Genomic DNA, 22,679 nt, shown 5'->3' on the forward strand with positions numbered 1-22,679 from the left:
TCCCAGCTGGACGACATGAGAGATATGGAGAGGATCCTCAAGGAAGAGTTGGCAAAGAAGAATGAAGAGGTCCACCGCTTAAAGAACAATGACCAGGAGACGCTACGGCTCTCCGCTACACGTGGTGCAGACGAAATCGAGAGTCTAGAGGCAGAAATCCGAGCCCTGAAGTCTGTGGTCGACAAGCAGAAGGGTGAAATTAAGGACATGCTGGCACAAAAGGAGGAGCAAGAGAAATTGTGAGATCCGTCATGGCTCCATATGCAGCGCAAAGGGAGCAATGGAGGAAGTAGCAGTCTGGCAAAAGGAAGCAGTTGGCTTGGGTCTGCAGTTAGATAGGCTGAAGGCGAAGAACACAGACATGACGACCTTGGAAGACCAGCTCCAGTCTGCCCAAAAGCAGGCGGATGAATACCTTACTCTCCTTCTACAAGCGCAAGAACAGATTGGTAAATTCGAGAGCACAGAGCAGGACATCGACATCAAGAATCGCACAATCCAGGAACTCGAGCTGAACCTCGAGGTCTTGCACGCGTCTCACGAGAAGCTCACAACGCAGAATAAACACATGAAGGAGGCACTGGACAAGGCGGAAATGCGTCTTCAGGGGCAACAGGCTATTCCAAATGACCCAGATCACGACCAGGATACATCCAAAGTCACTATCACGATGCGCGAAAAAGAGGAGCTCTTTCGCTTGCGGAAGGCAGCGCGTGCTACCAGCGAGACGGCGCTAAGCAGCGAGCTGCAGGAGGCCCTGGCCGCCAAGGAGCGCCTGCAAAAGCTCGTGGACGTGCAGCGGAAGCAGCTGGAAACGTACAGCGACACTCAGCCGGTGGCGCAAGGCTCCGCTGAGCAACTAGAACGCGAGAACCGCATCCTAGTCGAAACACGGTCGATAGAGAGCAATGAACGGCGGCGGGAACAGAGAACTATGGCATCCGTTATCCACGAGCTAGCCTTCCGGCTTCACACCTTACAGATGGAACGGAGTCGAATCATGGAGACGCATTTAGTTGATGTGGAGACACTCAAGAGCGCAATACTGGAGCAGAAGCATCTAGACGGCTCCAGAAGCTGATTCGCCTTCTCGAAGAGGGCGCTCTGTTGACTGGCATTGAGTGGGAGTCGAACCCACGCAAGGTCACCGGACCCAACGCTCTCAGTCGATATGAGTCGCCGTGAGTGGCAAATAGTATCATCCCTGGCCCGTCCCTGGCAACCACAAGTATATCGCTCACCTGAACCACCATCTTCTGCGTCGGCTTAGCCAACTCGTACTCAGGGTCGTCCCGTCCTTGGCGAACCATTTTACCTGTGTCATCGTGACTCGTCCGCCTCACTGAACAACGCAACGATGATCCCTCTCTTCTTCGGGTGGCACCGAGCAACCTCCATCAGAAGTGTTAAGCAAACGGTGACGTGCCGGTCCAGTAGCCACTTGTCTGGCGGGTGAAGCAGGAGGGACGCGACGTACGTGAAGACGACCGACGCTCCCGCGCCAGAAGCCATGCACTGCCGCAGTCGCGCTAAGCGCTCCACGTGAGACAAGTGTGTGCTTTTCCTAACGAGGAGTATAGTAAACAGATCCTTTCGAGCCCTTGCTTTGTAGCCTTGGAGCTCTTTGGTGTACTTCGAAAAAAGGTGTTGATGGTACTCCTTAACGCTGGCGGGCACCTTGATAGAACCGATATGGTCGTCACTGAACACGTTGTGGTAGATTGTAGATCCTACATTGGACTCGCCATCGGACACGAGGTCCTGCGTAACCTCCTCCCACTGGTAGGTGGGCGCACTCTTCCCGCCGCCGCCCTTTAGAAAGTACGATCCGCCGTCCGATGGCCGCTGCTCTGCCTTCATGACGAGCTCGTAGGCCGACAACGTCGTTAGCATTAGCAATAGCTCCACCAGAACACGGTCACGTCGGTCCTCCGGGGGGTACCTCGGTCGACAGCTGGACACCTCCGCCAGCAGGGCAGGCAAGACGCGGCTGGACCGCAGAGCCTGCAGGGGGGGCGGTTCCACAGACACCGGCTCCGGCTCAGAGACGACGTCGCCTACCTGGCTTGCGGATGGGAGGTCCATAGTTTGTGGTGGAGACATTCGGACATGATCGGGAGTACTGCCATCGAGTTTACCTTCTATTCGTGTTTGCAGCGCCGTGGCTCGCTCCCGGACGAACCTCGATATGTCTTCTTCTGCCATCAAACTCTCAGCAGTCGCTTACCTGGGTTGCATAAGTGAATGACATCCTCGGGCTTTAGTCGAGGTGCATCAGCAGCGTCCACGCCGACTTTTTCCATCAAGTCCTCTTCGTCCTGATCCAAGAATGACCAGTCTTTCTCAATGGCGAAGGGGTCATAGGTGGTGTTTGACCACTCTAGCGTGTCGGAAAACCGAGCTCCGTTGGCGTCGCTGGCAACGTCTGCTAAGCTCTGCCAGTGTCCAGCTTCCCACTGCTCCGTTTCAAACTCAGCTTCGAGGACATCTCCAGCGTCAGAACCCTCGTCACTGTCGTATGTTCCCTCCTGGAACTCAACATTCCTCTCGTCGCCGGCGCTGTGAGAAGGGCTTGCAGTGTTACCCATGAGGGCCCTTCTCTTGTCGAACAGCATAGTGACCTTCTTCAGCTCCACGTAAAACATCACGAGGTCTTCAGTCGAGAGTGCTTCAGTTCCCACGCTGTAAAGCGCTTGGGTCACAGTACGGTACAATTGGGGGTACTGTGTGACGTTGGTAAACAGGAGCGGCAGATAGGCAGTGCGAGAATCCACGTCGGTACTCTGCGCTATGAATTTTGTCAGCACCTGGCCCAGACGTCCGCAGGCACTGTACTCCGCTCGCTGGTTAGCTATCATCTGCAGCACTGATTGTGCGAACAGGAAGGCGTTCTCCGAATGACAAAGCACGTCGCAAACCTTTAGGGTGGTGGTGTCAGCATCCTCGTCGTCGAAGTCCTCCTGCGTGAGATACAGGTGTAGGGCGGCGCAGAGGTTCTTCAGGTAGACACTGAAATTGCTGCTGACTTTGCAGATGGAGGAGGCCAGCTGTCTCACGGCACTTTTGCCGATAGACTCCTTAATTATTTCTAGGGAGTCCTGGGAGAAGGCAGACAGGAATTCAGACTTAGGATGGCGTTGATAGAGGTTGATCATAAGTTCCCTCAATGTGCGATGCTTAAGACAGGCCCAGTAACAGGAGGGCGGCCGCCACGACACCTCGTCCTTGTTGTTCTCCATGTAGGCCCTCAATGGCTCCGGGCAGAAGTGCTGCTCAATGAGGTTGGCCAAGGAAGGCATGATGACGTCCCACCTCAAAGGGGGAGGGCGTAACCTCTCAGGCCGATTGTCACTGCTGAGTCCTGGTTTTATTGAACGGACGACGGACAGCCAGTCAGCGGTCTCCTCAGCCATCCAAGCATAGCCAACGTAGTTGTCGATAAGCATCCTGAGTGCGGTCTTCTCCACGGAGAAAGGTGACATTCCTTCTTCGGAGGGCCTGCAGACAGACCTCAATTTGCAGAAGGTGAACAGGTACTGAAGACAGTCGTCATCCATCAGGCCATCTTTCTTGGTTAATTCGCCGATGCATTCTGTGACGAGAGCCCGCCTTGCTTACTTTCATAGGCAAGCTGTTGCTCGGGACTGAGACCTGACAGCCGTTGAATCATCGAATTTGCTAAAACGCACGCATCAACAGCTCAAGGCGCCCACTGAGCTCTTGGGCATCTTCCTTGGTCTTGGCTTCGGTGTAGAGTCTGGCGATGTCTTCGGTGCCGCTGGGACGCACGAATGCCCGCGCGCCGGCGTAAAGCTGCACAGTTTTCTCGATCTCTTCTTGAAGTGTCGCCGGCTCTAGGAGCCAGCGCTCATGGTCGGGTTGAGGCTTCAGAATGTTCAGTTTCTCTCTCGGCATGGGCACTTTCGTCTGTACGACAGGAAGGTCGACGTATAGCTCAAGGTACTGGCGGAGGTCCAGCCTGAGGAACTGAAGCGCCACCTCAGCCGCCAACAGGTCGGTCATGGCGTCGCCGATAGCGGCATTGAAGATATCGAGATACAGCATGAGCAGCTTGAACTCTGCGGAGGCCAGCGCGCCCTTAGACTCCGCCCAGTCTTCCAACGCCTTGCGCTTGAAAATGACTGTACCGTGTCCATTGGACTCAAAGTAAATGCCGATGTCGTAGGACAGCGCCTTGTGGTGAACGTACTTCACTCCAGTTTTAGCAGTGGCAACGTCGGCTACCAGATCTTCGGAGAACGGCGACGCCAAGAATGTCCGCAGCGCAGCTGTAGAGGCTCCGTTGGCGTAGGCGGTCTGCACGGCGCCAACGGCGAGCGGAGCGGCGGGTGGCGTGGGGTGGGCCGCGCAGACTCTGTCCAGCAGCACGGTGAGAGTTTTGGCGAACAGACAAGCAATCTTATCCCCGTCGATGAGCCCGAGCTGGCCTTCAGGCGTCCGTGTAAAGTAGACAACTCTGTCTGCATCTCCGTCGAAGGCGGCACACCTGACCATAGTCTGCCCATTGAAGTTTTCGGGGAACTTCAACTCCTTCTGTACGAACTCCGCGCCGCAATTGTGATTGAGGATACCGTTGCCGGTGTTTTTCAGAGTGAGAGACACCTGCAGCGCGTCGAATGCATTCTGCAGGCCTGTAATCTCCAGGGCGCCCACCCCGTTGGCTCCGCAGAGCACTAGTTCGGACGGCGAGACCTGAACACCCGCTTTCTTGATGAATTCACTCACCTTCTCGCTGAAGTGCTTGAAGTAAAGCTGCTTGTCAACTGGCGCCTGGTTTTCGTTCAGCATTCGGACAGCGAAGTGCAGCTGGGGAGTAGTGCAGACGGCAAGGTCCAAGCACACGGCCCCAACGTTTTCTACGGCAGTCTTGACTAGACCGGCCAGCCGAGGGGATGAATCGCGTGTGTCTCGTCCCACGACCACCACAGCTTTACTCAAGTCCTTCACTCCTACGTCGTTGAGGATAGATGCGAACTCGGTGTTGGGGTCCTCTGCGTTGGCCAGCTGCGTGGCGTACTTCTCAAAGCTGGCCACCAGCATGCCACCATCGAAGTCGACGAGCTTCACTCCGTTGTCCATTGCCTGGTTGTGACTGGCAGTGATCATGATCCCAACAGCCTGCTGACCTACCGCTGAGCGAGCAGCAGCCAGGAAACCCATGCGGTAGACTACGTGGTCGAGAAGGGCGGCGTCGGCTCGGAAACCAGCTGTTCCGTAGGGAAAGTTCCTGTCGTTTTTTGGTACTGCTGTCAACGAGTCCATTTGAAATCGTTCAAATCGTTCAAAATCGTTCAAATCCGCGCCTGTAGGCATATGCCATAGTGGGGAGCGTGACCAAGACTGACAGTGGGAGAGTGCACGACATGTAGAAGAGGCTACAGAAATGACAGATGTGAGAATGCACACTGGGTCGTTAGTCGTTTTACAAAATCGTAAGCTTATGTGGCAGCTCAATGGCAATCACAATCACATAAAGGACGGCTCCGCCTCATTAGATTGAGGCAGTTGGGTCGTGTCCAGTGTCAGTTTAGGGTCTAAAATCTCGTCCATGGGCAGATGTAGCATGTCCAAGACAGACTTCAGGAAGTCGAGATCTAGAGGGGGCATATCCGACTCCATTTCTCCGGTCACCAGGTTCACCTGTCTGCTGAGAACCTTCTCAAACAAGGAATAGTCACAGTTAAAAAGTTTGGCTCCAACGGCCAGAACGTCCCCATTGGACGAGGGCTGCAGGCGAGGAACGTACTTCTTGTAGTCCTTATAAAAGACGTGCCGTGCTTCGTTTCTAGGCCCGCTTCGCCATAGCGAGAACGAGTGTACCGGCCTCCTCGACCCGGAGAACAGGGGATCCACCTCAACAGAACCGCGCCGCTCCTTTTCGAGGCGCACCTCCGTGGCGAACAGCCCGTCAGCCACGAATTGCCTTGCGAAAGGAGACATGTTACCGACGCCGCCCACGATGGAGTCGTCCTCGTCCCAGGTACACGCCGGTGGCCCTTCCCGCAGCACCATCTTCATCTTCTCGCACGGAGGAAACCTGAACTCGACGTCACCGTCGGTTTCTATGTCGGTATCGCCCCCTAGGAAGCGCACGCACTCCTTCAGCATGCGTGTATCCTCGCGAATTACGTCGTGGATCGCTAGCTGCAGCCTTCCAAGGGCGTCCTTCAAGGATAGCAGCATCACACCATCTTCCTCGGAGGCGCAACATATCTCAGTATCGTATCGGTGGGCGCTTTGATTGTTCCTTAAGAAGATTAGGTGACGGGAAACCGCGTTGGCCGTCAAGCGCAGCGGAGTTCGACAAGAGCCAAAATCTTTGAGCGTGTCAGAAAACATCTTGGCAACCCGAGGAATGAACACCAGAGGGCATTTGTGGATGACAGCAAGTCGCACCCTGAGCCTGGAGGCCCAGATGTCACACAGTCCGGCAGCCTTGGAAAAGAGAAACAGCTCAGAGACCGCGCTACCTGGAAAGATGTACGAGTTACTCGAGTCGTTACAAAGGATGATTCCCTTGGGAATGAGTACAGGTAGAGTCACGTTGACGTTTTGCCACCGAAGAATATTCCACCGCAAGGAATGGAGGTCTCTTATGGATTCTGGCAAGTCAAAACGGGACTTGAGGAACCGAAAAGTAACGTACTTCAACGGCCTCTCAGGCTCCTCATCCTCCCGGCGCATCGCACACATTGCACGTCAGGGTGCACAATTCTGATGCACATGGTTGCACACGGGTAGACTCGCCGGTACCCAAGACGCAGGGCGCATAACCGCGAAGCCAGCGCGTCGACGCTCAGCACACGGGATATTACGCTGCCAAACGCTTGCCCTCCATAGTCCATTATAGTATGCATACCACCACACTCCTCAGCGTCCCTTTGTTCGTCTTATCGTCAGCGGAGACTCAAACGTTCCAGGGAGAGCTGATGGTGGCTGGTCAGACATTCGCAGCCACATGTGAGTGCGAGGAGCATATCGAGCTGCCGAACATGCACATGCCTAAATGTGCTCCGATTTCCATCGAGATCCACCAAGAAAAAGAAGGGACGCCACCGATCAATCTAAAGACATTGCGAGGTACATACGGGCAGGCAAGAGAACTAAAGATGAAAGACGCCTACGCCGAGTCATTTCACTGCGTTGACCCGCGAGAAGAAGGGCGGAATTTGTACGCTCCTGGGGGAGACCTTGGCCAATTCGCCTTAGGTCTGAGCACCATAACATCCTTCGTGAACAGCAGGACACTGACCCAAGACAATGTGGGTCAGTTGCTGCTTTCCTATCTTAAAGCGCTCCCAGAGAGCAGGAAGTGGTATCACTGCACCAGTGACGAGGCAGCGACCAACCTGGCGAAAGCCCTCGGCGTGGCGGACTTGAGTATCGCCAGCCCACCGAAGAACCAACAGGAAGCCATTTTGGAGAAGCTAGCCAACCAGAAATACGTTGGGGATCGAATGTTCAGTCTTGCCGTGAAGAGTCCCGAGACGTTCCAGATCGCACAGCCGGACCTCCCGATCCTGGTTATGAGAACCTTCTTCCAGCTTCTTTGGGGAAAAGGGGGAAAGAAGCTGGCCAAGCAACTTACACTCAACACCCTGGACCGGAGGTCAACCACGGCTGCGGGTTTCATCAACGTTGACGAAGGAGGCGTCTGTAGAGCGTCTCACAAGGCTCCAGTGTTCGAACAGAAGAACAACATGATTCTGAGCAACGGTTCAGCAGCCGGTCACCTGAGGCAAAGTGTGGCCCTGTTCCTGCACGCCGCCCTGCCAAAGCTACCCTCCTTCAACCGCACGGCATTCGGCTCCACGACCGTCGAGCAAATTCTCAACAGAATAGACAAGAAGAACGTCCTGGTGCTGGAAACCCTTGTCGGCAGCATGGCGAAGGACGCTCCATCCTTCAACCTCTCACTGGCCTAGTGTCCACCGCCTTGCTGCCATGTACAGGTGCCGCACCTAAGCCTCTCCTCAGGCGGCGCACTCGAACGTACGTCCTGCGTCGCCGTCTGCGTCGCTGATTGACCCGCGTTCTGGAACTCACCTCCCTCATCTTTTCCACCGCTGGCTGCCGCCAACATTTCTCTGCGAAAAGGTCGAAGTCCTGCATGAATCGGTCGAGGGACTGCTTGTTCAACACCACGCTGTAGGACTTGCGGTTGTTGGCGATCCGACACAGGGTACTGGGGCGTTTTCCGCCGACATCAAGCTTGTTTCGTCGTCGCTGACTCAGGTGCGGTAGCTGGTAATCTGTGTGTAGGTTTCGCTGCTGCTTACGTCGCTTCACTGTGAACAGCGTAGAGTTACCCTCAACTTCAAAGCACTTGCTCACAAACGCCTTCAAGTTCAACTGCGGCATCAACGCGAATGTTTGGATTTTGTCAGTTCGTTTTGGATGTAGAACATTCCACCACTACATTCTCCTCATACTCACATTGAAAACTTCACAAGTGCTTTCAGGATGCACTCACCAGCCACAGACTCAAGTCGATGGAGCTCATCGGCGTCAATGTTGGAGGTCATCTCAGTGTTCATTCGGTTCAAGATGCCGATGGCGCAGGAGGCAGTGTAGGTCTTATCCTTTCTGCAACCTCCCAAGTGGAAGAGCTGATGGGTCTCCATCTCCACGAAGTCCACGCCTTGGCCCGTCAACCAGCCGATAATTTCAGGAGGATTGCCATCGTTGAACTCGTTGCTCAAGCGACCCTGGCAAGAGTAGAAGGTCTCCCCGCACGCATTCAAACCATCGTGATGCTTCAGCCCAACCTCGTTGATTTCTCCCACCACGGCCGCGTTCAGCTCCGAGGAACACTGGGCAGGGTTCGTAAGAATGTACGCGGGCGAATTCTCGTTGAGGTCGGGTGAGTTGTAGCTGCCGGTCCAGTGGGCGTAGTTGACGTAGATATAAGAAGAGCCCTTACCCGCGGTCATGATGGTTCCAGGGGCAACTTCAGTGTTGAAGATGCCGCAGGTGCCCAGTCTGACGACGGCCAGCGGTCCTTCAGTCACGAAGGACACCTCGCGCATCATAAAGTCCATCATGGGCGCTCCCATCCCGATGGCAATGACGCTTACGGGAACACCAGCGTAGGTGCCGGTGTGAATATGCATTTCTCGAGACGAGTGGATGTGTGAAGCGTCATTCAGGTGCTTGGCGATCGCTGCGGCTCTGCCTGCAGATCCTACCGTGATGATTCGGCTCGCTACGTCTCCTCTCTTTGCGCCTAGATGGTACGTCGATCCGTCAGGGAGGAGAAGCATATCCTTTCCAGTCATGTACGACATCGTGACACCTGATTTGTGGGATTTTAACACACATTCGTTACATTTGTGGGGTTCACGACTGCGAACTGCGCTGGCCTTGCAACCTGATGAAACGTGTCATCTCGTTCTTTCCGTCCCGATGAATCTGTATTTGAACTTTAAGCCACTCACTGCGATGCAAGGGGCAGGAGACAGGTCTCCATGGTTGGCTTGGAAGCAGTTCACCGCAGTTAGGCCACTGCGAGAGGCGGGGTTGTTGAGCAGCAAGGCTGTCTGCTCCTTCCAAGCCGGCAGCTCCTCGGCCGTGGGACAGTAACTTGCAGCCAGTATGCTTAGGGCGTCACTCGCAGCTACACACTGAGGAAAAACGTCTAGGTCCTGCACCCGGTTGAACTCAAAGACGCAAGCCTTGGTGATCTTCACACGGTTACGCTCGTGCTCCCACATCCGTATCTGACATGAGATGTTCTCGGGAATACGGGATCCGTTAATCTCGGCGACAGATTCGTGAGATCGGCATTCGAAAAAGTTTAAGATGTCGGAGCTGCTGACATTCCAGTTCAAGCATCGCTGGATGGACTCTTTCGTGATGATGCCCTGCAGCATCACAGGAGTCAGAATCCGCAACTCGGTTAAGTATGCTGGATGATCAGCCCCTCGACGTCCCACATAGAATCGAAATCAAATGGGCGTCCTTCGTGTAGGCGAAGACCTTAAAGTTGGACTCTACGATCATTCCAATTTCTTGAGGAGGTGACTGCTTACGTGTCAGGATCAGGTGCTTGTCCAACAACCCCTGCAACTCAGAAAACTTCTCAATCGGGTAGTTCGGGATGTACAGCGTTCGCTCTAGGATCCCCGACTCCGAACCTTGACTGTACAGTAGTCTGGCGGAGGGCGTAGACCAGAACACCTTGAGTTCGGTGAGACTGCGTGTGTAGATCATGCCGATGTCGTAGAGCACGCGCAGCACCCGCCGCTTGAGAGGCGAGAAGTTGTCACAGCGCTGTGGCTGGCCGATTTTCATTTGAGCCAATGAAAACAGCATAGCCAAGACCTCAGCCACCTTCTCGGTAGGATTCTGCTGACCGCCCACGTCTTGCATGATGCTGCCGAGCTCCAATTGCCGCAGCATCTCCACCGACAAGGCCATGGCTTGGCGGCGCCCGTCCTGCAGCGTCCACGAAAAGCCGCAGGGCGGTTTAGGAGCTTCCACCATTCCTCGAACGATAGGAGTGTTCTGTAGGCCGAGAATCTGGGAGAGGTGAATGAGCTCCTCACACGGTTTAATAGTGCTACCCGTGGGAGCGAGACGGACACGTGCCACGTTCTTCTTATGCTCCACTGCACCTTCGTTGTTGGTCATTGGAGGGCCAACTGTGAGGATGGTACCGCTTTCGTCGCAGATCCACACCAAAAAATTGTGCCACTGCTGGTTGCTGTGAGTCTGGAGTATCTCCAGACTCATGGTGATTTCTCGATCTGTGAGCTCACTGATCGTCTCCGATTCAGCTGTCACAGCCTTTAATACAGCAGCTTGGAACCCGGCGTTCAACGAGTACTTGTTCTCACTGCGGCCTGACGCCACTGATGACCCTGACTGCCTCTGCTCAAGTAGCCGCTTTCGCATGAGAGAGCGCACGACCTGAACGGCAGCGACCCGCGCAGTGCCCAACCATACGGCCACGATTTCCAGGCGAATTGCCTCGACGAGGTGAAGCAAGCGCAGAACGATAAGCCTCTCTATCTCAGTCAAGGACCGCAGTACGGCGCATGCGATAGCAGGCGACGAAATCAGGTGTTGGAACGCCTTCGGCGGTTGGGCTATAAGGAATTCTAGCACGTCGTTGGCCGAGCCAATAGTGCTCTGATCTACGTGACAGGGCAGCCCTTGCACCCACTGTCCGTAATGGAGCTCAAGGTGGACATGCTCCGTTCCACAGAAAATCGCAGAGATTCACACCGACAGTCACATGGGATCAGTTTACAGACATAGGGCCACTAACTTGAACTAATCACGGCAGCACACTTTTTAGGGTTAACAAACGAACTTAAAACCATAATAGTCGGGTATGATGTCAGTTACGGTGGGATCACTGACGCAGCCTGTCCTCGATGATCAAGGCCACTAAGGATGGCTCAGGCAGGAAGCAGAGCCGCTGTCGACTGCCTGGGTGGTTGGTCGCCATCGTAGCGTTGGCGGCTCTCGCGTTTCTTTACACCTCCTTTTCTGTGAGTCAAGTCGAAGGCGGCGTGATGCAACCAGCTGTGGACGGCGCAAAACCCCGCACCGGCGACTCGAGGCTGAAGTTTGTGCTGAGCAAGCTCCAAAGGCTAAATCAGCAGGTTCCTCCTGAAGTGGAGACAGAACGAGATCAGGGACCTGTGGATCAGGACGCTGCAGAAGCCAATGTACTGATTGAGGCTGTGTTGGAGGATAACGTAGTCGATGGGGCTATGCGGCCTGTCACCGTAGAAGCAAATGCTCCTCTTGGAGATGCCAAGGCGTACGCAAAGGGATACGATAGAGCTGTGTTGGTAGGAACCACTGCTGCGCCTATGGTCATTGACGTAGCTCAAAGAGCCAACCTCCGAGTGCCAGAGCTGGTGAGGCCTGAGCATGTTGTGCAGGATGTGCCTCAGGTGGGCGCTGCACCAAAGGTGGTGAAGCACACGAACGAGCGGCAGCTGTGCGCTATGGACGTCCGCGTGGGCGACGAGGGTGTGCACACGGTGACTGTTGAACTCTACCGCCATGAGCTGCCCCTGACTGTGGACAATTTTGTACAGCTCTGCCTCGGGTCTAAGAACCCGCTGGGCGAACCTATTGGATTCGCGGGTTCTGTGTTCCACCGTGTTATTCCAGGGTTCATGATGCAAGGTGGCGAGCAGCCAGCCACACTGGCAGGAGGAGCCAGCATTTACGGGGCAAATTTTAAGGATGAAGGGTTCCTGTTCAACCACGACATGCGCGGAGTCCTTTCGATGGCGAACGCAGGGCCAAATACCAACAGTTCGCAGTTCTTTATTTCCTTCAAGGAGACTCCCTGGTTAGATCAGAAGCACGTCGTATTTGGACGAGTGGTGGACGGCTGGGAATTACTCAACAAGGTGGAGGGGCAGCCTACTGACGCATCCGACAAGCCGAAGTCCCCAGTAGCCGTCGTTGCGTGTCGCATACTAGAGCAGTAGTTGCGTTAAATTCGAGAATACATGCCGTTCGCCTTCACGAACCTCTGCGGGGGCAACTATGAGGGAGGTCAGGTTAGGTTTGCCCAAGATGGATCGCGTCTGCTGATCCCCGTGGGTAACCGAGTACTGTGCTCAGATCTCTTAGGCGGGCAGAGTTACGCTCTACCTTGTGAAGCGCGGTTCGACATACGACATGCTCTGTTAACGCCAGACAACAAGCTGATGCTGTCGGTAGACGTTTCAGGCAACCTTCAAGTCATCAACTTCGTGAAGGGCATCGTGATTCACCAGATGCAGCTCAAGACGCCCGTGCGGGCGGTGGAGATGTCACATAGCGGGACCAAGCTGGCAGTGGCGTGCGGGCAAACGGTTCAGATTTGGTCAGTTCCGTCGCTGGAACGCGGATGGCAGCTGCACAAGGAGATGGAGCTGTTGGGGGCATCTGAGCATGTCACATGCGTTGCGTGGTCTCCAGACGACATGCACGTGGCCACGGGTGCCAAGGACGCGACAGTCAGGTTGTACGACGTCTGCAGAGGCGGGCACGGAGTCACTTTCGCGGAGCACAGCAATCCGATAGCGGGTCTTTGGTTCTCTAGCAAAAAGGAACTCGTATCGCTCGACAACAGGTGTGGCGTGATCACTTGGAGGCGAGTGTCTGGCGGCTCGGAGGGAAAGTCGCAGCAACGTGGTGCTCGAGTCTCGTTTGTAGACGACGAGCGAAACGTGAAAGTGGAGGCGAAATACTCGTGGAACCAATGTTCTCGTGTGTTCTTGGAGGACCAAAAGAATCTGAAGGGCGGACAGGTCACGCGGGTGATCTTCATGCCGAGTATCACAGTCCTGGCATTCACAGATGGTTCGTTCTCGTTGCTAGAAACCGGAAGCTGGGACGTCATCTACCGAATGTCCCTTGGAAGAGACGCACTTGACGTATTGGAGGTCACCGCTGACGGTGAATGGATAGCGGTTGGAAGCTCTGTCAGCGGTCAAGTCGTAGTGTGGGAATGGAAATCCGAAACGTACATCTTCCGTCACCGCGGCGGGGCCTTCGGCACCACTGCGGTGGACTTCTCCCCTGGGGGCGCTCTCCATGAGAAGTCGTCCGCTTTGGGGATGTTTTCTCGAAACTTTGCAGCTAGTGGCTCTGCTGATGGTCACGTTACAATTTGGGATGTCTCCCACGGCACTGTGGTGGCAGACTTCAAAGAGCACCTGGGCCATGTGTCAGGAGTGAAGTTCGCACCTCAAGGCAACGCAGTTTTGAGCGCCAGCTTCGACGGCACATGCCGGGCTTTCGACATCTCTCGGCGCAAATGCTTCCGAACGTTTGTGTATCCTGCGGGAGGCGTGCAGTTCACATGCATCGACGTGGACACGGCCGGGGAAGTGGTCGTCGCCGGGACCCGAGGTACGGAGTACCTCATTTGTGTGTGGAGCATCAAGACGGGCTCGCTGCTGGATGCTCTTTCCGGACACACGCACCCCATCTCATCTGTGAGGTTCGATCCCAACCCCTGCTTTGCTGGTCGTTTGGCCTCCACTTCATGGGACGCCACCCTGAAAGTTTGGGATGTCTTTGCGAGGTCAGGCGCGCAGGCTGAAACGCTGCACCACACCGCCACCGTGACCTCCGTCGCCTTCGACCCCCGAGGCAAGTCATGGCTCGCTGTGTCCACCCTAGGGGGACGAATAGAGTTCTGGAACATCCGAGCAAGCGAACAGATTGGTTCGATCGAGGGAATTAGGGACATCTGGAGTGGACGGCGTGGGACGCAGAGCTTTGCTGGTAACACCAAGCACAAAGGTCGCGACGTGAATCTGAATCAGTACTTCTCGCAGATAGCCTACACGCCTGACGGATTGCAGCTGCTCGCCGTTAGCGCCCGCTCGGCACGCGTGTGCGTTTACTCCACGGAAACCTTTACGCTCGTCAAGGCGTTCCACGTGACGCGAAACAGAAGCATTGACGGCTTAATGGTGGAGCTCAGCTCCCGCCACATTACCGAAGCAGGTGTCAACGCAGCCGACCTGGACGTCAGCGACTCCGAAGAGGAGGACTACGAGAAGAAAGCGAAAAAGCTCCAGGCATCGCTAGCTTTGCCTGGCGCGGAGTTCAGCGTACTAGAAGAGAAGGCCTCCAAGAAGGCTCTAAAGGTATGGAGCCTGGCGGTTGCCTCCGACGGCCACCACTTTGGTGTGGCCACCAGCAAGGGCATGTTCGTCTTCAACACTACCTCTATGCGTCAGGGCTACCTCGGTGGCGCCAACCTCGACATGCCTCTCACCAACGTGACGCTGACTGAAATTGAATCCATGGTTTCTCAGGGAAAGGTCGAGGACGCTTTCGTGGCCGCTCTGGGCCTCAAGGACCTCACGACTCTGGTGTGGACTTTCCAGCAGGTGCCTCTAGATCGCATCGAGCAGCTCGTGCGCAGCCTGCCGGACGCGCTGGTACCCCCTTTAATCAACTACATCCGGACACTCTTCTTGTCCTTGGCCAGCGAGAACGACCTGGGCTTCGTGCACCTACAGCACGTCCTACGCTGGACTCAGGCGTTGGTCGCCATCAAGGTAATAGGAATGAACGCCGAGATCAGCGGAGCCGTGGGCACTCTAGAGCCCACGGTAGACATACGCTCTATGCTGCTGCTGCTTCTGCGCAGCATAACTACCGTGCACAGCAGCCTGTCGCGCGTGTACCGCGACAACGTCATCGCCCTCGACTACTTATCGACTGCTGGCGTCAGCGTGCCATCCGAGATGAAGGATTAGTTTGTTTCACGATTCACCTTGCTTCGTACTGCATGAGTCTCCATGTCCGTTTTTTGTAGAGAATACGACACCCGCATTGTCGACATCGAGCGGCCCCTGATGCTTGTAGAGCCACGGCGCTGCAACAGTCTGGGAAACAGTAAGAGGAAACCTGATCAGTAAGAATATGGTAACACGACACAACTCACCTGCACAGATGTAGTTGACCATCTCGACGCGCGACTCTGGTGTGTCTCCAAAGTTCATCTGCGAACAATTCTACATTTTAACCCGCTATGACGAAACTCTTTCGGAAGCGCAAGTCGCAGCGACGAGGCCCCAAGCTCGAGAAGGTGGTTGCAAAGAAGGCGAAGGCTAAGGAGAACAAGATGAAGCGCTTGGCGAGGTCCAAGGGCGTAGTCAAAGGCAAGGGCATGGACCCTGGCATTCCCAACGCCTGGCCCTTTAAGAAGCAGATGCTTGATGAGATCTCAAAGAACCGGAATGCAGAGGAGATGGAACGACTCAAGAGGAGACAAGAGAAGAAGATGCTTAAGAGAGTGGGGCACCTCCCCGTGGAGGATGACAGATGTCCCACACTCCAAGAAGTGGCTGCTGAGGCGCAGCTGGCCTATGAGCGACCACCGCCAACAGACGAGCCGACATCCGCCTTGCCGCACAACTCCCTCAAGTTTGTAAAACATCTACGCAAACTTGTCCAGGAGAGTGATGTCATTGTTGAGGTTTTGGACTCCAGAGACCCGCAGGGGTGTCGATCTCTGGAGCTGGAGCGTGAGATCATGGCCACCGATAAGAAGCTGATTCTTCTGATGAACAAAATCGATCTCGTTCCGCAGGAGGTCTTACAACGCTGGGCGGTATACCTGGAGCGTGATGCTCCAGTCGTTCTCTTCAAGGCGGCCACGGACACCAGCCACGGTGTTAATCACTTGGATGTAGACCCGCGAAAGGTCGACACCGGGCAGCTGAAGTCCAAGTTCCAGGTTGTGGGCGCCACGCAGTTGATGAATCTTCTACACAACTACCAACGGCATGAGGGCAAGGGAATGCAGTCCCTAGTCGTCGGTCTGGTCGGCCAACCGAATGCGGGCAAGAGCTCCGTTCTGAATTCTTTGAAGCGAGCTAAGTCGTGCCTCGTTGGCGCAGACGCTGGAGTGACTCGGCAGCTGCAAACTGTCAAGCTTACGGAGACGTTGAAGCTCATCGACAGTCCAGGTATCGTCTGGAGTGGCAACGACAACTGCCCGTTCGCTGTACTACGGAACGCAGTGAGTCTGAAACAGGTTCAGGACCCGGTGGAGGCTGTGGGAACCATGCTCCAGCATTGCAACCCTACCGCTATAGTCCGCCATTTCCATATCGGCCCCTACGCCGACGCCGATGATATGGTCTGCCAAGTCGCCTTGGCCAGAGGTAAGCTGGCACGCGGTGGCGGCCCAAACCGTGTGCAAGGAGCTCGTCTTGTGCTTCAGGACTGGGCCTCAGGCGCGCTGCCGTTCTATACGTTGCCACCATGTGACCAGCAAGAATCAGCCGTTGTTGTGGGCTTCGCTGAATGATTTGTTAAACCTCTATAATCGGGATGGTCGCTGTTTTGTTCCTGTGCCTGGGAAATATCTGTAGGAGCCCCGCAGCGGAGGCCGTCTTCAGTAAACTGCTCACTGAGAAAGGACACCACGATGTGGAGGTCGACAGTTGTGGCACCGGCGGCGGCAACCCTCGTTGGTACCAACCAGGGCAGTTCTCCTTTCACCAAGGTGACAAGGCTGACATACGAATGCGTCAGGCTGCGAAGAAGCGAGGCGTCGCCATTACGTCCCGATCCCGGCCCCTCGCACCCGAAGACCGTCGGTTCGACTACATTGTGTGTATGGACTCGGCCAATGTCCGTGCAGTCAGCGAGGCTGCCGAGGCATGGGGGGTGCCTGAGCTCGCTGAGAAGGTGGTGCTCCTGACCGACTACTGGGCCCCTGGAGGCGGTGAGGGAAAGAAACCATCGAAGGTTCCTGACCCCTACTACGGAGGGCCGGACGGCTTCGAGCACGTGCTCGACCTGCTACGTATTTGTTGCGAAGGGTTGATCCGCGAAGTTCTCTGAGGGTTACTCGTCGTCAACTAAGTCAGTGTCATCACTGGATTCCTCCTCCTCTTCCGCGTTGAAATCCTCGTCATCGCTTTCAGTTTCGTCTTCTTTGGCGTCACGGCTAGGGCCGGCAGGCATCTCGTCTCCAGCTGCGTTTCGAACTCTGACATTCATCCTTGTGAATACCTCCAGCACGTTGTTGTATTCCTGACGGTCTACGCTTGCGAATTCTATCTCTCCCTTCTTCAAAGCCACACGGAACTCGAACAGTCGCGTTTGATTTCCGCCAGTGCGGCCGAATTCCACGGAGGCGATTTCGTCGTAACGAACGATATGGATAGGCTTGGGAACGAAGAGGATTGAGTCGCGGAGGAAGAATAGACAGCCATTGGTGGCCTTGCAGGCCGCCCTAATGTACTGCTGTCCGCTAGCCGACAAAAACAGCCGCTCGGGTTGAATCACCGGGAGACGGCTGACCGCCATGATGATGGTGTTAAACACCTCCGCCTCGAACCCCGACATGACTGGCTCGATCTCGGACTCTCGCGACTTGAGTTCTTCAAGATCCTCAGCTTCCAGCTGGAGCTCGACTTCGATCTTCTTGCGATCGTCCAGTTGCAATACTATGTGTTGATACTTCGTCAGACCTTTCCTCAACGGCGTATCGAGCGCGAGTACAGTGTACACCGTACCCGACGTGGGCAGCGCGTACATCGTCTGCATGCTGCCCCACTGCACGTTGAAATTGGCTGACTTTCCATGCAGTCGCAACCCAGTCTTTGTGATCTGCACGTCGAAACGACCAGGAGGCGAGACCAGTTGGCCGTAGGTGTGGGTAGCGATGACTTCCGAGGCCACATCGGAGGTCTTGCTGTTCTGCAGCAGCAGACTTTTGAACGATTCCATGGGGTCCGCCTCGTCCTCTTGTTCGCCCCTAGCAGGGGGCACGTAGAATCGCATCTCAATGATGCTGTCATCCTTGCTGGCTTTTTCCGTCTGAAACTGAACCGTGACTTCGGTCTTGCTGTTTTGCGCTATGTCAGTGATAGAAGAGCAAGGGAAAAATAATGATGGGGAGTCGTCGACGTTCATTGTGAACCACTCGTCACTAAAGGTATATTCACCCCAGGACCAGCCACGGGTGGACTTCTTAATCGGCTCCAGCACCAGGTCTGCAGTGCGAGCCAAGTGCCCCTTTAGGCGTTCGAAGTCTCTCTCTTCGAACCCAGAAAAGATCTCAACTGACCCGTCCTTGAAGTGCCAGCTGAGCGCGAATTGTATCTTCGCAACTCGGCACCACGTCACTTTTCGGACGTTGTTCAGCTCAAACTGATGGACCTTCTTCGTCTCATTGTTCTTCCACCCGAACAAATCACGCGACATTCGGAAGTGGCCTCCTGTCCGGTGGGCGCCGTGACGAATGTTGCCGACGCTCAGTGCCTGTGGCTGTTGAGGCGAGCTCATTCCTAAAAATGCACTTAATTGCGGCGTAGCACTGGGGTGTATTGCAGATGAAAAAAACGCGTAACGTCGTCTCTAAGCATGTAGTGGGCTCTGCCGAGGCAAAATTCAATTTAGCAATGTTTGAACCGTACGACCGCAGCGGACTCCTCGATCCTGAGGCGCAGGTCTACATGCCCGACGACGCCAAGTTCACCGTGAAGCTGCGAAACAATTTCGTTAGGAAGGTTTTCAGTATCCTGGCCGCACAGCTCCTTCTCACGGCGGCACTCGGGTGTTTGTTCACGCTTAGCGCTTCCTGGCAACAATGGGCCCTCAATAACACTTGGCTCGGAATCGCTGCTGGCATAGCGGCGATCGCGGTGATGCTAGTGATCACCTGCATTCCTGGTATGAGCCAAAAAGTGCCTATGAACTATGCCCTTCTGGGGACGTTCACAGTTTTGGAAGCGCTGAGTCTCGGACCTCTGCTGGCAGCGGTGTCAGTCAGAATCGGTGCATACGTAGTAGTGGAGGCTGTCGTTCTTACAGCGCTGGTAGTGGTGGCGTTGACATTTGTCGCCTTTCAGACGAAGTACGACTTCACCAGCTGGGTTTCCTACGTCGCCGTGGCTACAATGGTGATGCTAGGATTCGGGTTGCTCCGTATGCTCTTTCCCGCCTCCCGCTTTGTTGACAACCTCTACGCCATGATGGGAGCCGGATTGTGCGGCGTCTACTTAATCATGGACATGCAGATGATGCTAGGAAAGGGCCGTGTGCAAGTTTCCACCGACGACTACATTTCAGCGGCAATGAACCTGTACGTGGACGTCGTCATGATGTTCGTGTACATGTTACAGCTCCTGACCAACTCGCAGAGAGACGACTAACAGAAGTCTAGCTATGAACTTTACGTGTCCCCTGCGACTTAGCAACCTTCTTGTTTTGCATTCTTGAGGCGCGTTTTGTAGAGGGGGTGGTCGATTCTTTAGCCCCGCGCAGGTCGAAATCGTCGATCAGATCGTTCTTAGGCTCGCAGGCCGATATTGGTGGTAGCGCAGGGACTCCGAAGAGCGATGCCGCCGCGAACAGGTTGGAAGCCGAGCCAGGTGGGTCGGCGACAAACACAAGTCGGCCTTCCACATAGTCCTTGAGCACCATGAGCGCAGCCTTGTCAGTCCATGGCTCACCCTTACCTCCCGACTTGAACAGGCGACGAACAGTGGCCACGTGAGACATGTACAGATCTGCGTCAAGAACGGGGAGTACACCAGGACGGTAGCACGAAGGGGGGGCGCTGACGTTGTAGAACGTCGTGACCTGCGAGGGGATTCTCTCGAGTATCCTCTGCACTGGCAACAACCGGGTGCCTGAATACCGCTCGATCGGGAGAACGCCGTTGAGCACTAAATCCTCCTTCGACGCCACTAAAGAAGGAAAGACCAATCCTGGGCAATCACAGAGGATCAACGGCCCTCCGAATTCCTTGTGCAACGCACCTTCTGGGTCCTCGTCGATCTCCAGTGGACACAGAAGCGTCTGATAGTACTTCGTCTTTCCAGGCGTAGAGCTGGTGGCCACCTTCTTCGACGAACGGCCTTCCAGCAACGCGTTGATTACGCTGGACTTGCCCACATTGGGGAAACCAACGAACCCGACAGTGAAGGAGTAGGGGTTACTAAGGGCAGGGACCTTCTCCTCATCGAAACGCAGGTCTCGGTACGCCCGGGGGAGATCCTTAAAGCGTTCTTCAACGTTGTCCAAGGCCTCCGCCATTGCTGCCTGGGCCTGTTGCAGCTCTTCCTCCTCGTCCTCGAATTCCAAAGGGACATCTTCAATGTTTCCGACGCTGATTGGGTTCAGTGTAGGGTCTGTTTTTTGGCACTCGGATAGCTTTGTTTCGAGATTCTGAATCACCGGTTGCCAAGTATTCATGACCTCGGTGACCTCTGCACGACGCGCTGTGGCCTTCCGAGCCCACTCGCTAACATGCCAACCTTCCAGATCTAGGTACTTCTCGGCCAGCACGCGCCGAGCCTCCTTGTGCTGGAGGACACGGGCACGGTCCTGAGCAAGCAAGCGGCGCAGCCCTCCGCAGGTAAGTACGTCTGCCGCATCGGCGGAGGGAGACGTCCCGTCACCTTCAACGACGCCGTGAGCCACTAACTCCCGCAGCGCTGAGAAAAACACAACCGAAATTCCCTTCTCCGCAAAAAACGCCCGCCATTGGTTACGCTTCTCCCGAGGCATCAGATCCGCTTTGTTGACAAGCAGACAGACCTGCTTCAGCGGGTCAATGGACTGGATGTACGTCTCCAAGTCGGCAGCACGGAAAAACATGGGATCCCTCCCATCTACTATTTGGTACACGATATCAGAGCGCTCTACGACTCGCCACAACTGCTCCCAAAAGCTGGGATTCCGCTCAAATGGTGTAAGATGTTGTTGGTTCTGCTCCTCCACCACGGCTAGCTGACGCCTCCACGCTTGCCAGGCATACCGATTCAAAGTCTCCACGCCGTCCTTCTGCACCTCCCACGCGAATGGCAAGAAAAGTCTGTTGGCTGGCACGGGGTGTGCCCAGTCCTCCGCCGCCTGCGTGCTGTTCTGCGGAACTCGAATTTTCAGGTAGGTGGGTACTTCTTCCAGCAGTCCTCGTCTGTGAGCCTCCTCCAAAACCAACAAGTCGGAAAGAGTTGTCTGGAATGGTCGCTTGGGAATGGCAATGTTGTTGAATTCCAGTAGTACCCTATTCCGCTTCTCCGGAGTGGTGGCCACCAGCTTCAGAGGGTTGTCTTCATCGTAAACCTCGGTTACAACCAGTTCCTCATCGAGGAAGAGCTCATCAAAAATGTACTCATCTAGATTGCTTACGTCCAGTCGAGTAACGTTGCGGCCCCCGTCCTCGTAGAGGTCGTAGTTGTCAGCAGCTCGCTTGCATTTTAGGCTGGTGCCAAAATCTGTCTTCTTGTTTCCTGTTCGATGAGGAGCTGGCATGGAATTGGTTAATTTCTGGTTGATGTCGGGCTGGTCCGACTACATTGACTGGGACGACGACGTCTCACCACCCAAAGCGGCTCCCCAGGAGCCGGAGGCGGTTTTACCTCCAGTCGCATTCTCGCCTCCACAGATGGGTTACGATAGGCGCCCGCCTGGCCCGCCTCAGCCTCCCAGCCAGCCAGGACAGTCGGGGGTGCCGGGTCCTCCGGGTCCTCCGGGTTCTCCGGGTTCTCCGGGTTCTCCGGGTTCTCCGTGTCCTCCGGGTTCGCCCCCTAGTGGGCCCCCTCAAGGCCATCCTCAAGGTCCTCAAGGAGGCATGCCAGGAGGCCTCCCTCCAGGTCCTCAAGGGGGGATGCCAGGTATGCCCGGCATCCCAGGAAGTCCACGAGGCGGGGCAATGATGCCACCTCGGATGGAGCGCCGCCGTGGCGGTCCCAGAAGCCGCGAAGACCGACACTACGACTTCTCCACGAACATACCCATTCCTCTGCACCGCTTCCCGGCGCACATCAAGCCTCCAGCAGTAATAATTGGCAAGGGCGGCCGTAACCACGCGCGGCTGCAGGATATGTCTGACACCTGCATCCAGCTGCGAGGTCGGGGAATCTCCTCCAAGGGCACCCCTGGTTCTGACAAAGACCTGCACCTGTATGTGCGGTACGACGCGGAAGAGCAGATCAATGTGGTGTTGCGCGTGCTGGATGAGTTGATTGTCAGCGCGGGGGGGCTGCCAGCAGACACGCCCGTAGGCACGGGCGTGGCTGGCGTTGGGCCACCAGGCATCTCAGGAGTGCCTCCAGGCGCACCCGGCGGACCACCAGTACCCCCGCCAGAGAGGGGTCATCCAGGGGGTCACCCAGGGGGTCACCCAGGGGGTCACCCAGGGGGTCACCCAGGGG

The 22,679-nt window shown here is 55.6% G+C and overlaps 15 protein-coding genes across 24 annotated transcripts; 8 read left to right on the forward strand and 7 right to left on the reverse strand.

Moving 5' to 3' along the window:
• KVP17_004975 (uncharacterized protein) lies at positions 1–1,081 on the forward strand (the record flags this gene model as incomplete). Of its 3 annotated transcripts, XM_068523650.1 has the most annotated exons (2): positions 1–239; positions 268–1,081. In XM_068523650.1, coding segments are annotated over 2 exons (1,053 nt in total), but the record flags the coding sequence as incomplete, so codon positions are not given. The 3 variants fall into 3 exon arrangements, with proteins under 3 accessions (XP_068375503.1, XP_068375501.1, XP_068375502.1); XM_068523648.1 differs by lacking the exon at positions 268–1,081 and having other exon boundaries at positions 16–243; XM_068523649.1 differs by lacking the exon at positions 1–239 and having other exon boundaries at positions 281–1,081.
• A 239-nt stretch (positions 1,082–1,320) lies between these two features.
• On the reverse strand, positions 1,321–3,557 carry KVP17_004974 (uncharacterized protein; the record flags this gene model as incomplete). Of its 3 annotated transcripts, XM_068523646.1 has the most annotated exons (2): positions 1,321–2,198; positions 2,228–3,557. In XM_068523646.1, 2 exons carry the CDS (start codon positions 3,555–3,557, stop codon positions 1,321–1,323), a joined length of 2,208 nt encoding a protein of 735 aa, XP_068375499.1. The 3 variants fall into 3 exon arrangements, with proteins under 3 accessions (XP_068375499.1, XP_068375500.1, XP_068375498.1); XM_068523647.1 differs by lacking the exon at positions 2,228–3,557 and having other exon boundaries at positions 1,321–2,103; XM_068523645.1 differs by lacking the exon at positions 1,321–2,198 and having other exon boundaries at positions 2,205–3,482.
• Positions 3,558–3,678: 121 nt separating this feature from the next.
• KVP17_004966 (uncharacterized protein) lies at positions 3,679–5,283 on the reverse strand (the record flags this gene model as incomplete). Its single annotated transcript, XM_068523634.1, has 1 exon — positions 3,679–5,283. The coding sequence occupies one exon, from the start codon at positions 5,281–5,283 to the stop codon at positions 3,679–3,681; it is 1,605 nt and encodes a 534-aa protein (XP_068375488.1).
• A 204-nt stretch (positions 5,284–5,487) lies between these two features.
• KVP17_004967 (uncharacterized protein) lies at positions 5,488–6,714 on the reverse strand (the record flags this gene model as incomplete). Of its 2 annotated transcripts, none has more annotated exons than XM_068523635.1 (1): positions 5,488–6,714. In XM_068523635.1, the coding sequence occupies one exon, from the start codon at positions 6,712–6,714 to the stop codon at positions 5,488–5,490; it is 1,227 nt and encodes a 408-aa protein (XP_068375489.1). The 2 variants fall into 2 exon arrangements, with proteins under 2 accessions (XP_068375489.1, XP_068375490.1); XM_068523636.1 differs by having other exon boundaries at positions 5,488–6,705.
• A 158-nt stretch (positions 6,715–6,872) lies between these two features.
• KVP17_004976 (uncharacterized protein) lies at positions 6,873–7,946 on the forward strand (the record flags this gene model as incomplete). The annotated part of the gene is made up of 1 exon (XM_068523651.1): positions 6,873–7,946. The coding sequence occupies one exon, from the start codon at positions 6,873–6,875 to the stop codon at positions 7,944–7,946; it is 1,074 nt and encodes a 357-aa protein (XP_068375504.1).
• A 507-nt stretch (positions 7,947–8,453) lies between these two features.
• Positions 8,454–9,308, reverse strand: KVP17_004972 (uncharacterized protein; the record flags this gene model as incomplete). 2 transcript variants are annotated; one of them, XM_068523642.1, is made up of 1 exon in its annotated part: positions 8,454–9,308. In XM_068523642.1, one exon carries the CDS (start codon positions 9,306–9,308, stop codon positions 8,454–8,456), a length of 855 nt encoding a protein of 284 aa, XP_068375495.1. The 2 variants fall into 2 exon arrangements, with proteins under 2 accessions (XP_068375495.1, XP_068375496.1); XM_068523643.1 differs by having other exon boundaries at positions 8,454–9,299.
• Positions 9,309–9,360: 52 nt separating this feature from the next.
• KVP17_004963 (uncharacterized protein) lies at positions 9,361–11,216 on the reverse strand (the record flags this gene model as incomplete). 3 transcript variants are annotated; one of them, XM_068523630.1, is made up of 4 exons in its annotated part: positions 9,361–9,432; positions 9,459–9,928; positions 9,957–11,159; positions 11,189–11,216. In XM_068523630.1, 4 exons carry the CDS (start codon positions 11,214–11,216, stop codon positions 9,361–9,363), a joined length of 1,773 nt encoding a protein of 590 aa, XP_068375484.1. The 3 variants fall into 3 exon arrangements, with proteins under 3 accessions (XP_068375484.1, XP_068375482.1, XP_068375483.1); XM_068523628.1 differs by lacking the exons at positions 9,957–11,159; positions 11,189–11,216 and having other exon boundaries at positions 9,405–9,893; XM_068523629.1 differs by lacking the exons at positions 9,361–9,432; positions 9,459–9,928; positions 11,189–11,216 and having other exon boundaries at positions 9,937–10,917.
• Positions 11,217–11,359: 143 nt separating this feature from the next.
• On the forward strand, positions 11,360–12,479 carry KVP17_004965 (uncharacterized protein; the record flags this gene model as incomplete). 2 transcript variants are annotated; one of them, XM_068523633.1, is made up of 2 exons in its annotated part: positions 11,360–11,364; positions 11,393–12,479. In XM_068523633.1, the coding sequence occupies 2 exons, from the start codon at positions 11,360–11,362 to the stop codon at positions 12,477–12,479; spliced, it is 1,092 nt and encodes a 363-aa protein (XP_068375487.1). The 2 variants fall into 2 exon arrangements, with proteins under 2 accessions (XP_068375487.1, XP_068375486.1); XM_068523632.1 differs by lacking the exon at positions 11,360–11,364 and having other exon boundaries at positions 11,403–12,479.
• Positions 12,480–12,500: 21 nt separating this feature from the next.
• KVP17_004973 (uncharacterized protein) lies at positions 12,501–15,254 on the forward strand (the record flags this gene model as incomplete). Its single annotated transcript, XM_068523644.1, has 1 exon — positions 12,501–15,254. One exon carries the CDS (start codon positions 12,501–12,503, stop codon positions 15,252–15,254), a length of 2,754 nt encoding a protein of 917 aa, XP_068375497.1.
• Positions 15,255–15,529: 275 nt separating this feature from the next.
• KVP17_004971 (uncharacterized protein) lies at positions 15,530–16,813 on the forward strand (the record flags this gene model as incomplete). Its single annotated transcript, XM_068523641.1, has 1 exon — positions 15,530–16,813. One exon carries the CDS (start codon positions 15,530–15,532, stop codon positions 16,811–16,813), a length of 1,284 nt encoding a protein of 427 aa, XP_068375494.1.
• A 23-nt stretch (positions 16,814–16,836) lies between these two features.
• On the forward strand, positions 16,837–17,352 carry KVP17_004970 (uncharacterized protein; the record flags this gene model as incomplete). Its single annotated transcript, XM_068523640.1, has 1 exon — positions 16,837–17,352. The coding sequence occupies one exon, from the start codon at positions 16,837–16,839 to the stop codon at positions 17,350–17,352; it is 516 nt and encodes a 171-aa protein (XP_068375493.1).
• A 3-nt stretch (positions 17,353–17,355) lies between these two features.
• Positions 17,356–18,801, reverse strand: KVP17_004977 (uncharacterized protein; the record flags this gene model as incomplete). Its single annotated transcript, XM_068523652.1, has 1 exon — positions 17,356–18,801. One exon carries the CDS (start codon positions 18,799–18,801, stop codon positions 17,356–17,358), a length of 1,446 nt encoding a protein of 481 aa, XP_068375505.1.
• A 116-nt stretch (positions 18,802–18,917) lies between these two features.
• KVP17_004969 (uncharacterized protein) lies at positions 18,918–19,670 on the forward strand (the record flags this gene model as incomplete). Its single annotated transcript, XM_068523639.1, has 1 exon — positions 18,918–19,670. The coding sequence occupies one exon, from the start codon at positions 18,918–18,920 to the stop codon at positions 19,668–19,670; it is 753 nt and encodes a 250-aa protein (XP_068375492.1).
• Positions 19,671–19,677: 7 nt separating this feature from the next.
• Positions 19,678–21,777, reverse strand: KVP17_004964 (uncharacterized protein; the record flags this gene model as incomplete). Its single annotated transcript, XM_068523631.1, has 1 exon — positions 19,678–21,777. The coding sequence occupies one exon, from the start codon at positions 21,775–21,777 to the stop codon at positions 19,678–19,680; it is 2,100 nt and encodes a 699-aa protein (XP_068375485.1).
• A 415-nt stretch (positions 21,778–22,192) lies between these two features.
• Positions 22,193–22,619, forward strand: KVP17_004968 (uncharacterized protein; the record flags this gene model as incomplete). The annotated part of the gene is made up of 1 exon (XM_068523638.1): positions 22,193–22,619. A coding segment is annotated over one exon (427 nt), but the record flags the coding sequence as incomplete, so codon positions are not given.
• Between the last annotated feature and the right edge of the window lie 60 nt (positions 22,620–22,679).

This window comes from the organism of the source record quoted next (assembly GCF_019968985.1).
Source record: "MAG: Porospora cf. gigantea B chromosome Unknown PgB_NODE_313_length_22679_cov_125.568, whole genome shotgun sequence".
NCBI lineage: Eukaryota > Apicomplexa > Conoidasida > Eugregarinorida > Porosporidae > Porospora > Porospora cf. gigantea B.